Source organism: Rhineura floridana, chromosome 3 (genome assembly GCF_030035675.1).
Source record: "Rhineura floridana isolate rRhiFlo1 chromosome 3, rRhiFlo1.hap2, whole genome shotgun sequence".
Taxonomy (NCBI): domain Eukaryota; kingdom Metazoa; phylum Chordata; class Lepidosauria; order Squamata; family Rhineuridae; genus Rhineura; species Rhineura floridana.
Window position 1 is genome coordinate 119,540,755 of NC_084482.1, and position 20,227 is coordinate 119,560,981.

Below are 20,227 nucleotides of genomic sequence, written 5' to 3' on the forward strand. Positions count from 1 at the left end.
TATTTCTGTTAAAAATTAAGCCATTTTTTTCACAACCAAAAAGACAAACAAACAGTGGATTGAATTGGCAAGTGCCAAAACAAGCGGGAACAAGAAAGGGCAGATGGGGATGGAATGACAGACTATCGGAATACAAGCTGATCAGAGCTAGGCAGCAAACCCTATCCCTACTCATAGTGTATGCTATTCTACCCCACACACACACTGTATAGATGAATAGTTAAAATTTCATGGGTAAAGTGGCCTTAGCAGTTGTGTAAACTAAAACACACCTGAAAATTATAAATACTATTTATTTATTTTTATTTTATTTATTTTATTATTTGATTTATATCCCACCCTTCCTCCTACTAGGAGCCCAAGGCGGCAACGCTACTAGGATGCTAGCCAAGAATTCTGTGACTATTGTAGCTGCTAGCCAAGGCAAAGGCATATCACCAAAGCAATCCCAGGAAAACACAAACAGCCTGCTATTCCTTCAAGAAGTCCTTTCAAACTTACAACATAGAGTTGAAACAGGCCATTGTAATATGTTGGTGAACTCTGTTCCTGTGTCTATGTACTGGGAATTAAATAGACAAGATTAAGCTTGAGAGACCTTTTCACTCAAAGAATGCAGTGAAGATATGTTTGTTGAGCCTCTTGATGTCTAGTCTGGAAGAAGTACTACTAACAGAATTCCTATGCAGAATGATGAGATGTTATCTGAGGATATGCAATGCATGAAGCAGGGAATGGAATCATGCCTGTTGTCACCACTCGTAGCTTTATGTGTTCTTTGGTAATTCTGTACAGAACCTATCCATGTATAAAATATATATAGAATGGCTGTGTTCAAATGTAATAGTAATTTGTGTTTTATCATTATGGGAATAAGCCATAAGATCTTGGGCCTATGCACTCCACTCATCCTTCTCTTCATGTGGAAGAGCAAATTGGAAGAATTTCTGAACTGAAGCTTCACATTACATCTGAATACAGACAAAATTGTTAATTATATAGCCACGAGAGTGGCTGTATACTATAGCCAGCATGGATTTTTCACATTCCGCGATGTTAAATTGAAAATACGCCCCTTCCCATTCTGATGCTTCCCATAAGCTCATTTGAAAACAAAACCTTACAAAACTTATACTCCTGAACTCGGAAACGCTTGCTTAACAACCCTCTCAATTTTCATGGTGATAATACAGTCAGAAAAAAATGAGAGTTCAAAGTCTAAAGGGAGAGAAAAAACGCCAGAGCCCTTTTGGCCTTTTTTCTCCCAGAGTGCTCATAATCTGTTGAAATTCATTAAAAATCAGCCATGTTCACAGAGTACCTGTAATCCTAATACTGACCTTGCCCCATACTCTGACCTTCATCTTCTGCAGTTTAAAAGTTAAAAATATGCCTGGCTGATTATTAATTAAGTTAAGAAATTTAGCATTGAAGTCAATGATAATGTTGGGCATGCTCAGTAAGAACCAACTGTCAGTGTTCTAAAAGCCAGACTCACAGCTGCTTGGCTTGGCTAATCAGGGGGCCACACCCACACCAGACCTTTATTTCACGTGAGACAGTCATGGCTTCCCCCAAAGAATTCTGGGAAGTGTAGTTTGTGAAGGGTGCTGAGAGGAGACTCCTATTCCTCTGAGAGAGCTCCAGTGGCCAGACTAGTTTAACAGACAGACACTCTGATTGAAGGTCTGTGAGGGGAACAGGGTGTCTTCTAGCAATTCTTAGCAGGATTCTTTGACAGAAGTCATGACTGTCCAAAGTGACATAAAGGTCTGGTGTGGGTGTGGCCTGGGACAGCTTTGGTTTAAATTTGGGTGGGAAGCTACATGTGCCTGCTGTGGAATAAAAACGCGGGGGAAACGCTGAAAAGCAATGATATTGTTCACAATATTTTCCTTTTGGAAAGGAAAGGGGCTTCCCCTCTGCCCAGTGCCCACCAACCCAATCTCCTCTCCTTCCCCAGGTCAGTGTTGGACTATGACCTGGGAGACCAGGGTTTGAATCCCCACACAGCCATGAAGCTCACTGGGTGACCTTGAGCCAGTCACTGCCTCCTCTGAATACCGTTTACCATGAAAACCCTATTCATAGGGTCAACTTAAGTCGGGATGGGCTTGAAGGTGGTCCATTGCCATTTTCAAACATGATTGCACAGAAATAAATCCCATTGAACTCAAAAAGTATGCAACTGATCAAGCCCACCCTCCCTTCTCCTCCTTCCTATCCCCTCCCTCTTGCCCCTCCCCTCCCCTCCAATCCCCTCCCCCTCCAATCCCCTCCTTCCCCTTCCTCTTGCCCTCCCCCTCCTCCTCTCCATGGTCAGTTTTACCTATCTTAAGCATGACTGCATGGAAGTAAATACCATTGAACACAATAAGCATGCAAATGATCAAACCTGCCCTCCCGTGCCCCTTCCTTTGCCCCTCCCCCTCCAATCCCCTCCTTCCACTCCCCACTCCCCTCTCCTCCCCCTGCTTCTCCCCCATCATCAGTTTTACCTACTCTAACCATGATTACATAGGAGTAAATCCCATTGAACTCAATAATTGTTTCTTTAAAAAGTGTTTTTAAATTTGTATATTTGTGTACTTGTTTTTAATGTCTTAATTGTTGTAAACCGCCTAGAGAGCTTTGGCTATGGGGCAGCATACAAATGTAATAAATAATAATAATAAAATAATAATCAGCATGCAAATGTTCAGACCTGGCTTTCCCCTCCTTCCCCTCTCCTCTCCCTTCCTCCTCCCCTCCTTCTTCCTCCTTCCCTACCCACTCCAGCTGTCCCTCCCTCCCTCCCCCCCGGTCAGTTTTACCTATCTTAAGCATGATTGCATGGGAGGAAATTCCGCTGAACTCAATAAACATGCAAATGATCAAACCTGTCCTTCTCCTCCCCTTCCTTCTCCCATCCCCTTCCTCCCTCCCCCTCCTCCCCTCCCTCCTCCTCCTCCCCTCCCCATCCCCTGTGGTCAGTTTCACCTATCCTATCCTAAGCATGATTGCAGGGGAGTAAATCCCACTGAACTCAATAAGCATGCAAATGATCAATCCATTATCAGCAAACTTGCACAGGATCCCATTTCTTATCTCCCTGATTAAAAAGCAGAGAAATTCACTAATAGGCAAAAAACCTTGCGGTTTAGGAACGTACCTATAGCCCACAGATATTTCTATCAATCTTTTAAAAAGAGGGAAATTGGGCAGTTATAGTGAATGCTCCAGGGGAGCAGGAGACCTGACCTCCTCTCTGAGATATTGGACTGCGCTACAAGAGGAGAGGAGGTGCATTCACTATAGCTGCCCAATTTCCCTGCTTTTTAAAGTTTGCTAGAAATATCTGTTGGCTGTAGGTATATCCTTAATCTGCAAGGTTTTTTCCTATTAGTGAATATACATGTATGCTTTGTGTACAAGAGTGTGTAGCAGGTACACTGGTGCAATTCCAAATTCTTGATTCCGAGATTACATGTTGTGGTGTTTCTGTTGATATGAATTCATATACACAAAATGATTGTTCAGACAATATATTCATACAGAATCAATGCATGGATGGGATGTAGTATCACATCCACTGGAATCAGCCTTTGACTTCCACACACTGATCAGCTTGTCTGCAGAAAGCCTATATATATATATATATAGAAGCACATAGGCTGTGCTGACAAGTTCCAGGCACATCTTTGCAATGGGACCAATTTGTGGGGCTGCATGGCTGCCCATAATGAGGGAGGGGCCGGCTCCCATGGGATCTCATGAGGGCTTTAGGGTTTTTGCAAGGACTAACGGGATCTCATGGAGCAGGCAGAGTAGTGTAGAAGCACGTAGGCTCTGTTGCCATGATATTTACCTTGCAAAAATGCAGCTGTACAAATTGCAAGTACAGAGCCTACAAATGTACGCTCAGTGCATTGGGACCTGATCAATGTATGGAGATAGGGGAGGGGGGCAGCTGGTATCATCCCACTTCCCCTCTCCATACATTGATCCTACATGGGAATTGTCTGGAGTACTAAACTCTCTGTTAAAACAAAGTAAAGATTCTGTTACAAATCTAGTCATTGAAAGACACACACATACATAACCACATTTGCTGACCTTTGGCAAGCGTTCAGGGTCACCAGGGTGCCTTGGGATGACTTTCTGTAACCTTTGGAAACCATAGTCAATGGTGGGTTCATTCAGAGCTGAAACAACAAACATAATAATTATATAATAAGCAGTAGGACAAAGTGCTGCATTGGCGAGCATATTAAATGGCAATGCTTGTGGGAAAAACAATCTGGAAACGATCACAGCAAACTCTCCCCTTGCTCTTTTCCACTTATAGCAGCAGCTTTAAAATTCATTTGGTAAATGATTTGTACTCTGCTTTTCAAGTTTTCCATTTTCATGTTAAGACAGAATCCTTTTTGATTGTGGATAAAAAAAAGAAAAAGCCTCTCACACTTCCAGATTCTGTTATGTATTTGTCCCACTTATAAACAAAGTTGCATATGTTTTCCTTGAGAAATATACGAAGTGCTTCTAAAAAGGCAAACAAAGAAATCCAGTCACTGAATCACTACAAGCATCACTGGTTGATGCAAAATTCACAAGAAATGAACCATGTGAAGAACCACTAAAAAGGTAAAGGAAAAAAGACTGCATGTAGTTTCTATTATGTAGTTGCACATCAGGCGCAGTGAAGTGGACATGGGAGCAATGAATGACAGGAGACGGCATGAGAGTGAAAACATGACAAAATCTTTCTTGATTAGGGTACCTTGTTGTTTGGCATGGCATGGAGCAAGGATCTGTCCATCAGGCACCCCACCTGCTGACTTGGATGCCTCACCCAGCCTGTCTGATGGGTTACCAGGAGGAGTTGCGGGGTGGGGAAGAGACGTTCCCACCTTACTCTGGACTGGTGGAATCCCTAATAACCTGAAACTATGGCATCTGGCTGGCACCTGAACTAGCACCTGGGGGCCTTATTGTGCCAGCGCAGGACCACCACTGCCCACAACTCCACTTGGCTCCCTGCCCCAGCCATGCCACCTCAAGGTTTGCACTGCACTGACCCTGCTACTGCCTCACCCCTTCACCTCTCCATCCCAGTATGCAGCAGCAACTCAGGCAGGGAAGGGTCAGGTGAGCAGCACTACTCCACCACACTGTCTGCTACTGGAGGCTCTTTTCTGTGTCCCATCTGAAGGGTGGCAACAAGAGACAGGAATTTCACAGTTGCTGTACCAATACAGTGGAGTCCCTTGAAGTGGGGATGACCACTTCTCTGGCTGCCTTTCACTAGTTGGCAAGGACATTTGTATACCAGCAGACTTTTACCTGCTGTTTTATTTAAGGTTACATTTTATCCATGGTCTCTGATTTTGTTATATTTTTATTATATATTTTTATTGTTGAAATTTTAATTTTATATTTTTTTCCTATGGTCTTGCAACTTTCACTTGTTGTAAGCCCCCCTGAGTAATGAACAGATGCTAGAACAGTGAGATAGAATTTTCTATATAAACATATAAATAATAGACAAACATACAGATTTTGAAGACCAACCTTGCTATTGTTCAAATCCGAGATAAAATACATGGGATCTCTCACAATTACTCTGATGGAATTCTGGATTAACTTGTTGCTTTATACAGGTGAATAAATGTACTAATTTATGGACTCTTGGAAGCTTTTGCCATTGTTTCTAATAAGAGATGGGCTGAATGCAATCTCCTCCACCATACATTAAATATGTTCCTTCATTCCCCAATGTCCTACTATAATTTTTTTCATAGATAGAAAAATATTAATATGACTTTAAAAAAACTTTCAGAATAACAGTCAGTATTTGTGTTCCTGACATCCATCCATACATTAAAAACAAAGTTAGCACATACTATAGTTAAAATGCATTCCCATTACCCTAAATTTTAAAAGTACATTGAAAGTACTACCGACTTTAAAAAACTGTATTAAATTCAAATAGGTCCCAAGGCTAATGGAAGCAATTTGTGTACCAACCCAAACTGACTGGCCTACTTTTCAAAATACAGGTATGATAATCTCATGGTTTTAAAAGGACATTTAAATGGAAAGACTGTGAATATAGTACATAATTATACCAATAGCACCCTTTAACTTGTCAGCTTGTACATCTAAAAGGCTATCAATCATTTCTAAAGAGGAAATAAACCTTAAAATTCTTTGATTGACTGTGCTTACTTTTTACGTTTTAAAAAGAGAAAGAAAAAAATGTATTAAAGTGGCCAGAAATCCATTTACAAAAGTACATTGTTTTACATAGGTGAGTAAAAAGCCAATAATTATACCTCCAAAAGACATCTAAATCAAAGTAAGTACCTTCCCTCACTTATGTATTTTAAGTTGTGGGGAACTTCAGGCAACTTTTTTTTATTAAAATACTTTTCAAAATGCAATGGTTATTGAAGTAGCTAATAGAATAGCATTTTCATTTAAGGTAATGTAATCATTTTTGCAAATATGAGATTTAAGCCATTTTCTCCTATCTAAACAGTAAACTTTCAACCTGTCTCTTGTGTGAATTAACTAAAATTACACCCAGGTGTACAAAATCTGTCTATCTATGCTAGTATATGAGTTAAAGCACAATATTTATTATTCTTTCCATTTTATGAATTACTACTTAAACCCTTGAGGAAGAACTTTATTTCAGATTAGACTTGAAGAGAATAAGCCTTGGAAGCTCTTCATGCAGCCTTTTTAAAAGCAGTAACTCAAAAAATCCAACACATTTAACAATAGAAAAATATAGTCTTAACTGTGAAAATCAGAACTGGAGTTGAAATTATTTTCATGTTTCCAAAACGGTAACTTAAATTTTGAACAATTTTGATTTAATATCCTTAAGAAAAATGTGTCTTCTGAACTAAATAAATTGATCACTCTCATTACTATACAAAGAAAATACAAGTTCTTGGCTATTCTTTATTGTTTTGTTTTGAAATCAGAATCAAAAGAATTGTCTATCTTTTTTCAATATTTCACATAATGAGCTCCTGCTGTATCAATAAAGCTTTCGGATGCTAATTGAATGACTGCCTGATACAAAGGAGAAAGGAATTTGAATCTCCAGCCGTTCTGCCAACTTACAGCACAATGATCGACACTTAATATCAGCAATTAAGAGAACCTATTCAAATACCACGTGGAACTCATAGCCTGGGGTAGTCTTGGGCAACTCGTTCAGATGCAGTGGAGAACACTTGAATTAGACACATTTTAATGTTGTCATTTGATGAAAAACACACTACATAGAAACATTGTGGAGGTACCTCAAACCCCAAGACAAAGACAAAACTAGGGGACAAAACATGCAGTGATGGTTTTATTTATTTATTTATTTCTCTCTCTCTCGGGCTGCTGCTTGTCAGACATTTTTCTTTATTACTTTACTTGACCCATCTCCATCCAATCAGCTGGTTAAAACATGCACACAAACTGGTTTAAAGAGCATACAGTTTAGAACGATATGACAAGTACTAAAGTGTCAGCAAGCCTTTTCTTTCTTACACACACACTTATGTGTTGAGGTTAATGCTTTTCAAGGAATAACATTTTGTGAAGCTGAAATTAATAAAATGTTTTCAGACCATGGCACAAATAATCATAGTTATAAGGCATGTTGATTATGTTGATAAAAATGGGTGTTGATTTGTTCATATATTTATGCATATACTTCATATATTGATTTTATTTTTGCAAACTTCAGATCTGTATGCTCTACCTAGAAAAAGGAAGAAATATCATTTAATAAAGTACACTGGACAAGGAGTAGTGATAGTTCACTGGTGTTTTGGCAAACGTGTGGGCTGTATAACTAAGTGTCCCATCTGACCCTCTCATCCTTGGTCTCCAGAACCTATTAAAGTCCCAAAAGAGTGGTCTTCACCATTTTTGTGTTTGATAAGGAAGACTACAGCAATGCAGCCTGTTCATTTGACAAACAACTCACAATAAGTGAAAAGATGTAATTTCTGTATTGTATCACACCATATTGTGCCTCTTTTCCTAAATGCTTCTTCCCATCTTTTTTGTCATTAACTAAATCTCCATGTTTTCTCTTCCATATAAAGGTCATTAAAAATAAAAAAGGCTTTGCCCTGTGAGACTAACAGCAAGACATCCTCCATCCAATGCAGAGGATCTACATGGTAAGCAGTGTTATACATTATAGGCCCTATTTGGGGAAGGTTCCATCTGACAGTGTTCCTTGACAGCCTTCCTTCACACAAGATTGTAACATACAGATGGGTCTAAAAACACACTCACCCAGGAGTTGAGAAAAGTCTTGGGTGGTGTCAGGATTCAACCCAGACATGGAGCCTAGGATCTTCTTGGTGGAAGGGCAAAGGAAGCAGAAGCGTCCAGCATACCCCCACAGTCAGTTACTCTGAAGAGCAGCTAGATCCAAACATCCACCTACCCAGGACCAGAGTTCTCCACAACACTTACCTGGGTTGCTAGCCAGCTTTTGGACCCACACCCTCATCATCTCCAGACCAGAGGAGACAGTGAGCCTCAGGGCTGCCAGTGAAGTGCCCAGATAAATGCATACAATTCTACTCAGGAGAAGGAGAGCACAGGTGGTAGTGGGGAGCACTGCCCATATCAGGGCCTGGCCAAGAACTGAAAAGAGGTGGAGTCTCCAACTCTTAGTCTGAGCTAATCACAGCTGAAGTAAATGCTCCAAGCTCCAGTGGAAAGCTGTCTTGAACTGGGAAAATGGACAGAGGCGCTTCTCCTTCAGGCATAACCATGACATTCTTCTTCAATCCTTAATGCTACATTTTCAAACCTCTTTCTTGTGGTATAACATGTCCCCTGAAATTTTTTTTCAAAACCTTGTACATGTTGCCTCAAAAACACACAAAACATTTATTTCCGTGTTTATCAGATAATACAAACAATGGTGACTAGAAAATATGGCAAAAATCCCAAATTCACCTGGAAACTCCATGTCCCTACCTAACCATATACTTCTCAGCACCAAGCAGTAGCAACACAACAGAGCCACAAGAATGATACAGGAAGTTCCCAACCAAGCACCGTTGTATGCAATAAGGCTTTAATTGGTCCAGAGGGGAACATAAAAACCCTCCCTCTCCCTCTCCCTCCCCCTCCCCCCCCCCCCACACTCACACTCTCACACTCACTCACCCAACTGAAGGAATATATTTTGCAAATCTCACATGCAAGGAAAGTTTTCTTTCCTAATTAAAGATCATTAAATGAAACCATACAAGCACTGGGTCTATTTTTGTTGTGGTTGTTGTTAATATGATTTACTCTTTATAAAGCTTCCTTTTCATTTAACTTTCCCTCCAAAGGCAGTCCCAAAGGCAATGGAAAATGGAAATGGGCGGAGCAAGTCCCTCTACTGAAACACAAGGCTTGGTGTTATAGAGGCTATTGCAAGGCTAACTCGGAGTTTCCCTGCTTTTTATGACTTTGTGTGTCTATATCACTTAAACATATTCCTGTGAATTTAATTTCCTTTTCTTAAGAGTACTGCTGTATGATGTCATTCTTTACTCAAAACAGAAAGTTATGTTGTAGGATTGCCAGGTTCTTAGCCTGAGACTGATCCTGTATCTTTAGGAGAAGAGAAAGTCAGCCAAGTGCAAGTGTTCTTGCAACTCAGTAATGAGAAAAACCACAAGGTAGAATTCTCCTTTCCCCCTGCCCAACTTTTAAAGATACAGAAGACCTCTTGGTTGCCAGGCCCAGCCTCCCGGAGGTCTTCTGTATCTTTAAAAGTTGTGCAGGGGGGAGGGAGAATTCCACCTTGTGGTTTTTCTCAATACAGTGTTGCAAGAACACCTGCACTTGGCTGACCTTCTCTTCTCCTAAAGATACAGGATCAGTCTCAGGCCATGGACCTGGCAACCCTAGTTATGTAGCTAATAAGAAATGTAAATTTTCAGTTGTATAGCAACAGAGTCTAAACAAACAGTCAGTACATTCATCAGATTATAAATAACATTTCACAACCAAATCAAACTACAAAAGTAGCACCTGTGTCTCTAGGTTCTTCTGGTAACTGCTCTTTATTTGAATTAAAGGTGCAGGCTAGTTGTTGAGGCTGACTTGTTGTCATCAAGCACTATTGTACACATACTGTGCTGCAATTATATGTATATATTTCTTCAACATGAAGATATTTCTATCAAACTTTAAAAAGCAGGGAAATTGGGCAGCTATGGTGAATGCACCGTTGGAGCAGGAAACCTGACCTTCTCTATATTGTACTGCCCTATAAATTTGTCAAAATGCAAACACCATTTGGGTTGGTCTTTCACAGTCCAATCCACTTCCTGTGTAGCTTGGAAGAATTTGGCAACATGTGCCTCTGAGCAGATGGTGAGTGGTGGCAACACCTGTCATCTCCAAAGATAAAGAATGACATTTTCGTATGTGTGTTTGCATATTGACAAATTTGTAGGGCAGTCCAATATCTCAGAGAGGAGGTCAGGTCCCCTGCTCCCCTGGAGCATTCACTATAACTGCCCAATTTCCCTCTTTTTAAAAGATTGATAGAAATATCTGTGGGCTATAGGTACGTTCCTAAACCGCAAGGTTTTTTGCCTATTAGTGAATTTCTCTGCTTTTTAATCAGGGAGATAAGAAATGGGATCCTGTGCAAGTTTGCTGATAATGGATTGATCATTTGCATGTTTATTGAGTTCGGTGGGATTTACTCCCCTGCAATCATGCTTAGGATAGGTGAAACTAACCACAGGGGATGGGGAGGGGAGCAGGCAGGAGTGGGAGGAGGAGGGCAGGTCTGATCATTTGCATGCTTATTGAGTTCAATGGGATTTACTCCTGTGCAATCATGGCTAGGTGAAACTGATCATGCGGGGGGAGGAGGGGAGAGAAGAGGGAAGGAAGAACAGGAGAGAGGGTAGAAGAAGGAGTGGGAGGAAGGAGGGGATTGGAAGGGGAGGTAGGAGGGTGAAGGAAGGGGGAGGGAAGGGGCAAAAGGGAGGTAATGGGAGGGAGGAGGAGGGGAGGGCAGGTTTGATCATTTGCATGCTTCTTGAGTTCAGTGGGATTTAATCCTGTGCAATCATGCTTGAAAATGAAATGCACTGCCTTCAAGTCGATTCTGACTTATGGCGACCCTATGAATAGGGTTTACATAGTAAGCGGTATTCAGAGATGGTTTACCATTGCCTTTCTCTGAGGCTGAGAGGTGGTGACTCGCCCAGGGTGACCTTCATGGCTGTGTGGAGATTTGAACCCTGGTCTCCCAGGTCGTAGCCCTAGGATAGGTAAAACTGACCATGGAGAAGGAGGAGGGGGAGGGCAGAGGGGAGGGGGAGGGGAGGGGGAGGGGGAGGGGGAGGGGGAGGGGGAGAAGGAGATTGGAAGGGGAAGGGAGGGATGAAGGAAGGGGGAAGAGGGAGGGGATAGGAAGGAGGTTTGATCATTTGCATGCTTTTTGACTTCAGTGGGATTTACTCCTGTGCAATCATGTTTAGGATAGGTGAAACTGACCTGAGGAGGAGGAGGAGGAGGAGGGGAGGGGAGGAGGAGGGGAGGGGGAGGAGGAGATCAGGTGGGTGGGCACTGGACAGAGTGGAAGCCTCATTCCTTTCCAAAAGCAACACATTGTGAACAGTATAATAGGGCCCCACTCATATGGCAGGTTACGTTCCAGACCCCCAAATAAAGGCAAAACCCACCAAAAAGCAGAACTCCATCAATAAAATGGCACCCGACGCCCAAAAAATGCCGTAAAAGCAGAACAAGTGCCATACAAGTGGAACCTTACTCTAATTGAAAACCACCTTATTAGCAGAACGCTGAAAAGCGGGCCACCGAATAGCAGGGCCCAACTGTATCATTCTTTTTCAGGGTTTTCCCCACCTTTTTATTCTACAGCAGGGACATGTAGCTTCCCACCCAAATTTAAACCAAAGCTGTCCCTGGCCACATCCACACCAGACCTTTATTTCACTTTAGACAGTCATGGCTTCTCCCAAACAATCCTGGGAAGTGTAGTTAGTGAAGATGCTGAGAGTTGCTAGGAGATGCCCTGTTTCCCTCACAGACCTTCAATCAAAGTAGCTGACTGCTAAACCACTCTGGCCACTGGAGCTCTGCCAGTGGAATAGGAGTCTTCTCTCAGCACCCTTCACAAACTACACTTCCCAGGATTCTCTGGGGGGAGCCATGACTGTCTTAAGTGAAATAAAGGTCTGGTGTGGGTGTTCCCCCAGTTGGGAATCTGGCTTTTAGAACACTGACAATTGGCTCTTATTGAGCCTGCCCGATATAATTAAGTTCAATGTGAAATTTCTTAAATCAATTAATAATCAGCCAGGCATTTTTTTAACTTTTTAACTGCAGAAGATGAAGGTCAGAGTATGGGGCAAGGTCAGTAATAGGATTACAGCTACTCTGTGAAAATGGCTGTTTTTCAATGAATTTCAATAGCTTATGAGAACTCTGACAGAAAAAAGTCCAAAAGGGCTCTGAGGTTTTTCTCTCTCTTTTTAGACTTTGAACTCTCGATTCTCTCTGACTGTTTTGTGTATTGCCATGAAAATTGACAGGGTTGTTATGCAAGCATTTCTGAGTTCAGGATTGTAAATTTTGTAAGGTTTTGTTTTGAAATGAGCTTATGGGAAACATCAGAATGGCATGGGGGTATTTTCGATTTAACACTGTGGAATGCGAAAAGTGCATGCTGACTACAGTATGCAGCCCTTCCTTCCAGTAGGAGCCCAGGGCAGCAAACAAAGCACTAAAAATATTTAAACCATCATAAAAACAGACTTTAAAACAAAAACATCCTTAAAAACAACTTAAAACAAAACATATTTAAAACATTTTTTAAAACATCTTTGACAAAAAAGGTTCAAAAAATCTTAAAAAGCAATTTAGACTGGGATAGGGTCTCTGCTTAAAAGGCTTGTTGAAAGAGGAAGGTGTTCAGTAGGCACTGGAAATATAAGAGAGAATGTGCCTGTCTAATATTTAGAAATGTACTGCCTTCAAGTCGATTCTGACTTATGGCGACCCTATGAATAGGGCTTTCATGGTAAGAGGTATTCAGAGGTGGTTTACCATTGCCTACCTCTGAGGCTGAGAGGCAGTGACTGGCCCAAGGTCACCCAGTGAGCTTCATTGCTGTGTGGGGATTGAAACTGTGGTCTCCCAGGTCACAGTCCAACACTCTAACCACCATGCCACAGGGGAGGGAATTCCAAAGGATAGGTGCCACTGCACTAAAGGTCCATTTCCTATATTGTGCAGAACACACTTCCTAATAAGATGGTATCCACAGGAGGCCCTCACCTGCAGAGTGTAGTGATCAACTGGGTATATAAGGGGTAAGACAGTCTTTCAAGTATCCTGGTCCCAAGTTGTATAGGGTTTTGTACACAAAAACTAGACCCCTTGAACTTAGCCCAGTAACTAGTGCTATTCATTCAGCAGAGGGGTGACATGTTGGCGATACCCTGCCCAGTAAGCAGTTTCGCCACCACAGTTTGCACCAGCTGCAACTTCCGGACCAACCTCAGAGGCAACCCCACGTAGAGTGCATTACAGTAAACCAGACTGGAGGTTACCAGTGCATGGACAACAGTGGTCAGGCTATCCCGGTCCAGAAATGCTGCAGCTGTATAACCAGCTGAAGCTGGTAAAAGGCGCTCCTAGCCACTGAGGTCACCTGGGATTCTAGCAACAAAGATGAATCTAGGAGCACCACCACACTACAGACCTGCTTTCAGAGGGAGCACAACCCAATTCAAAGCAGGCAACTGTACAATTATCTGAACTCGGGAACCACCAACCCACAGTGTCTCCGTCTTGCTAGGATTCAGACTCAGTTTATTGGCTCTCATCCAGCCCACCACCAAGTCCAGGCCGTGGTCCAGGGCTTGCATGGCCTCTCCCAATTCGGATGTTACGGAGGAATAGAGCTGGGTATCATCAGCATACTGCTGACACCTCGCCCCAAATCTCCTGATAACTGCTCCCAAGGGCTTCATATAGATGTTAAACAGCATGGGAGACAAGATGGTACCCTGCGGCACCCCACAGCACAGCTGCCAGTGGCTAGAAAGACAATCACCCAATGCTATTCTCTGAATACGACCTTGGAGATAGGATCAGAACCACTGTAAAACAGTGCAGTGAATTGCAGAGTTTATAGAGTGTCACATTACTACATGAATTAACGATACCAGCCTTTGCTAACCTGTTGCCTTCCAGATGTTCTGGACTACAACTCCCATTAGCCCCAGCCAGTACAGTGTTGGCTGGAGCTGATGAGAGTGGTAGTCCAGAACATCTGGAAGGCAACAGGCTAGCGAAGGCTGAACTAGATTATCTTGTTTTCTAAAATAAAAATTAAGGGGTAATTTAAGACCCCCACCCCAAGCCCCTGCCATAAAATGGGATGATCCATCCTCAAACACAACTTCCAATTACACATGTACTTCTTTAGAGATTAACCTACATAAATCAGACAATAATGTGAGAATAGGAATAAAGGAGGTCTATCCATGTTCAGCCTGTATGATTCAGGGATATTTAATATAACATGAAAATCCACTATTTTTCTGTCATGTAACTACCATAGTCCTCTTGACTTTTTCTCTACTAGTCCCTGTGGAGTGGAGACAGAGACCTTCAGTCATAGCACGTAGGAAAGAGGGAAGATGGTGAGAAGTGTAGCAGATTTGATGAAAATACAGAGTTTTCAAATCAATCCTGTTCATTTGAGGATCTGGTAAAGGAATTAGGGATGGACGTATCTGCCAATTACAGTTGTCATTTTTCCAATCTTAAATTCAGTTCTCCACATTTCTGCATCAATTTCCATTTAAAAAAATACATGAAAGTTTGTCAGAATGTTAGTACAAATTTTCTAATATACATATTTTTACATGTAGTTCTACTAATGTACCCATGTTTGAAAGCATTTTTTCTTAATATGGTGCATTTTTGTATGTTACTGTCACATACATTCATTGTTAACTACATTTTACTCTAGTTTATGCATGTTTGTAAACACTGTTTAGTTGGAGAATTGCATTGCAAAATTCAGAGAATAGGATGGCTATGTTTCGGCTGTCGTATTGTTTTGGAAAGCTAGATTTGCCTTTAAAATGCAAACTCATTCAAATTTCTCCCCCATCCCTATAAGGAATCCTGCGCAGGTGAAGCTTTGGCAGAGCTGTTTATATATGACAGTGTACCCCAACCTGGAGCTCTCCAGATATGATAAACATGTTTCCCTGCCCTCACATCCTGGTGAGCATGTGACACACTGCTTTTATCATCTAGTGTGTGCTCAGAATGAGCTTAGAACAGCAATTGCCAGGAATAGGCAGGCGATAAACTGCATTGATTTAACACATCTTGTTTTCAATCATGCTCGGATTTTCTGAGCACGCATTTTTCCTGTACTCCAGCTTGTAGCTTTTATCTGACGAGCTGATCCCTTTTCACTGGAAAATGAAAAGGTCGCACAATAAGACACGCTTTACTGGAACTCCAACACGCACCGGGGAAAGTATTTTAGATAAATACTGGCAGACATAGTGGAGCTGAATTTCAACACCACAATTGCTTAACAACAATACTTATTACTCTCCTAGAACAAGCCTATAGCACCTTATGGCTCACAGTAGGGAAAAACATCAAGTCAGTCATGGTAGCTTTAAAAAAAAACCTTCCACAAGACTGTTTAAAGATGTAGTGTTTCTTGAAACTTTTATAACTGACCATAAAGGGGGAATAACTTAAATATATTTTCAGCAAAAGCCATTAGTCCACTAAGAAGTTGACAATAAGAGACTTCCCATGGCAAACATATGAATTCCCAGCAAAATGGAAAAACCGAATTTTGTCAACTAAAAATGAGAGAAGGGAAATTATAAGGTAAAAATGTAATCTAACCAATGAACAATGATGGATCCTGGATAAACTGTATTTTCCAAGGCTTAAGTCCCAAATGCAAATGTAAATTGCACTGACATCAGTGGGATTTACTGTGCTTAGGATCAAAGTGCAAGTCATAATTGAATTTGTATAGGAAGCTGAATTATATCAATTCAGGTTATCTATCCATCTAGCCTAGTATTATCTACTCTGACTCGTAGCAGCTCTCCAGACTCTCATATTCTCCTATCTGGTTCTTCTAGATTGAGGTGGAAGGAATAGAACCTGGGATCTTCTGTATGCAAAGCATGTCCTCTACCACCGAGCTATTTTTACCTGCCCAAACTGCCTATTATTATCAGAAAAATCAGTGCCAGTCATTCCACTTAATTTGGACAGTAATTTTTCAACAGGCACAGCTTGATAACTATTTGCCATTGAGGATTAGAGCAAGAAGTCACAATGCTACATCCACAAACCATGCAATCCTATATATAGCTACTCAGAAGGAAGTCCCACTGCATTTAGTGGTGTTGAATCGAAGGTAGGGATTACAAATGTGCCTCAATCCATTCCAAGAATCATTTGTACTTTCATCCAGTATTTTTCCATTCCTCTGTGACTGGTTTATTTTGCACAAGCCTTTCTTCCATTTTGTCATCCACTGATGCATAAATATACGTGCTTTTTTATGTATATGATAGTACATGAAACACATGCATGTCTCAACCATGAACAGATACTTAAAATGAATTACCTTCCCTGTGTGTTTCCTTTAAGAATGAATTTCCAGAGAGATAGCCTTGTTAGTCTTTTGCAATGAAAACAACAAAGAATCTTGTGGCATCTTAAAGACAAAGCTAATGAAGTGGCCCATCACAAAGACATGTATAGATGCAAGCCTAACCATGTCTACTCTGAAGTAAATCCCATTGAATTCAATTGGGCTTACTTCCAAATAAATGGGATAAGGATTGCTGCCTCTCTATCTTGATTTTACAGCTTTTATCGTTCAGCATCAACTTAATTCTGCGTCGTTTCCCTCACTCAGGCATCAGGGAAGGACAGTTTAACATCTTGTTGATATTTTGCTCTTTGTGTCCTGGATTGTATGAATTCCTGTGGGTATATTAAACATATTACAGGCACGCTAATATAAGTGTAATGCCACTTACATAAGTCCTTTTTGCAATGCGACATTTTCCCCATAAATGCATGTTTCATACAGAAACATTGTGGGAATATGCTGAAATAAAATGCTCACACTAATTTGTGTTTTAAATGTTTGTAGTAAACATTATTTTGTGTTTGACAGCTTGAAATCCTCAGACTTAAATGGAGGAGCACAGTCAACAGGTAACAACCGAGATAACTGCTTTTCATGGTAAAATGACAATAACTTTGCTTTTCCAAATAGTGAGTGAGCTTTTGTCATCTGGTCAAGACAGCATTGTTCTGACATCCTCGAAGGCTTGCTGTAACAACTTTGTGAGGCACTTTAGGGACAAAATAGCTCCATTCAATAGAGGCATCTGTTCCATCTGTACTGGGTCAGTTTCAATTATTGTGGCCTGAGGACATGGACAAACTGCTTGAAGAACTGTGGCCTACCACATGCCCCCTTGACCCTTGCCCATCTTAGTTTCTTAGAGCTAGCAGTAGAGGATTCTGGGTGGAGCCAGGGAGTGATTAATGCTTCACTGGAGGATGGGGAAGTACCATCTGCCTTGAAGAAGGTGGTGATGCATCCTCTTCTTTAGAGGACCTCCCTAGAACCAGGAGTGTTAACAACTCTCACCCAGTGGCTAATATCCCCTTTTGGGGCAAGGTGCTCAAGAAAATGGTGGCAGTCCAGCTTCAAGAATGCTTGGAGGAAACTGATTACTTGGATCCATTCTAGTTTGTCCTCAGGCCTGGTCAAGGTACTGAAACTGCCTTGGTCACCATAGAATCATAGAACAGTAGAGTTGGAAAGCGCCTATAAGGCAATCAAGTCCAACCTGCTGCTCAGTGTAGCAATCCAAGTTAAAGAATACCCGACAGGTGGCTGCCCACCTGCCTTGTGAATGCCGCCGGTGTTGGAGAGCCCATCACCTCCCTAGCTATCTGGTTCCATTGTCATATTGCTCTAACAGTTAGGACGTTTTTCCTGATGTTCAGCTAAAATCTGGCTTCCTGTAATTTGAGCCCATTATTTTGTGTCTTGCACCCTGGGATGATCAAAAAGAGATCCTGGCCCTCCTCTGTGTGACAGCCTTTTAAGTATTTGTAGAGTGATATTATATCTCCCCTCAGTCTTTGATTCTCAAGGCTAAACATGCCCAGTTCTTTCAGTCTCTCCTCATAGGGCTTTGTTTCTCCTGATCATCCTTGTTGAACTTGTTCCTGACTGCATCCTTCTTAAAGTCTGATGTCCTGAACTGGAAGCTGTACTCAAAATAAGGCCTAACCAGTACCAAATAGAGGGGAACTAGTACTTCACGTGATTTGGAAACTATACTTCTGTTAATGCAGCCTAAAATAGCATCTGCCTTTTTTATATAGGCACATCGCACTGTTAGCTCATATTCAGCTTGTGATCAACAATTCCAAGATCCTTCTCACTTGTAGTATTGCTGAGCCAAGTATCCCCCACGTTATAACTATGCATTTGGTTTCTTTTTCACAGATGCAGAACTTTGTTAAACTTTGTTTATTATCCCTGTTAAATTTCATTCTGTTGTTTTTAGCTCAGTGCTCTAGCCTATCAAGATCACGTTGAATTGTATTTGTCTTCCAGGATATTAGCTATCCCTCCCAATTTTGTGTCATCTGTAAATCTGATAAGCATTCCCTGCACCTCTTAATCCAAGTCATTAATAAAAATGTTGAAGAGCACTGGGTGTGGCCTTCTTGGTGTGACCTTGCTCCCCCTTTACACTTCCTTTGGAAAATTCTGTGAATGGGGTAGAAGGAACAAAGACGCTATCAAGGGGCTCCTCCAAATGACCTATTTATTGAACATTTGTACTGATCTGCTTGTACAGAGCTTACACAGAGGTTAGAATATGTGTGGTTTTCTTGAACATGCATTCTGATTTGTTTGAGGGGAGGTGTACAGCAATGAGCATTCATTCTGATTTGCTGTAGTGGTGGTTATACATCTTCGCATTAATCAATTGTTTATCCTCCAATTTTCCCATCACTTTCCTAGCCACAAAAAGTCAATTTTTTAAAAAATGGATTTGTGCCAGAATGGTTTAATCCACTTGGTTTGCACAAACAAACATAAGTTTTGGGTATTCACTTGAAGCCCTCCTGTTATATAATCAGTTGGGAGGTCAGAGCTTGGAAGATTACTTTTAAAAAGTAATAAATTACAATGACTGTTACATGCCCCCAAAAAGTAATAAATCACCATTATATATACAGTTGCTCTGCAAGTAACTGATTACTGTTACTCAAAAGTAATCACTACAATTACACTTAAGTTACTTTTTAAAAAATGGAATGCCTACAAGGTGCTGGCCTTGGCTGCTGCACATCTAAGTAGCCTAAAACAACAACAACAACACACACACACACACACACACACACACACACAGAGGGTAGCAAAATATTTTTAATCCATAACATCAACAGAATGGCATAACAGATTTTCACATCGACCCTCTACCCCAGCAATAATGATATCCCAACAAACATATACTTTTTCACTTGAAATCAAATTTTACACTTGAGATACTGCTTTTACAATACATTTCTGTTATGTCTCATCTTTGCTCAAAGAGCACATCAGACAAGGAATGTCTTTTTACAGTGATTATGTTGCCACCAGTACTGAAAGGCATTCTATTGCGGCGCTTGAAGGCATGCCTGTGTTGTGCTGCAAAAAAACAACACAGCACCCCTTTCAACAAAAACACATTTTTATCAATATGGCAATCCCCTATCATCAAAGAAAAATGCAAATGTTAGTACTTTACTAGTTGCCTTTGTAATCTTTTTTGTCAACAGTTTAACTTAGAGGTAACTTAATCCTGTACATACTTACCTGGGAGTATGTCCCATTGAACTCATTGGGTAGATGTATGCACAACTGAATTGTCAGAAGTAGAACTTAAGAGACATAACGTAGGTAAACAGAAAATGCACATATCAAAAATAATCCAACAGAATAAACATTACCCCTTCTCCCGCAATTAAAAATGTGGTGTTGCCCAGTATATAGTGAAACTATGGAATTTGCTGCCACAAGAAGCAGTGATGGGCACCAACGTGGATGGCTTTAAAAGATTAGACAAATTCATGAAGGATA

At 41.1% G+C, this 20,227-nt stretch overlaps 1 protein-coding gene across 6 annotated transcripts in view; it reads right to left on the reverse strand.

Moving 5' to 3' along the window:
• The window catches only part of EBF1 (EBF transcription factor 1), a 502,532-nt gene that overhangs the window by 52,774 nt on the left and 429,531 nt on the right, over nucleotides 1–20,227 (reverse strand). For all 6 annotated transcript variants that reach the window (XM_061617505.1, XM_061617503.1, XM_061617502.1 and 3 more), the window contains exon 11: nucleotides 4,096–4,184. In XM_061617505.1, coding sequence (XP_061473489.1) covers nucleotides 4,096–4,184 — 89 coding nt within the window. The remainder of the gene's footprint in view (nucleotides 1–4,095; nucleotides 4,185–20,227) is intronic.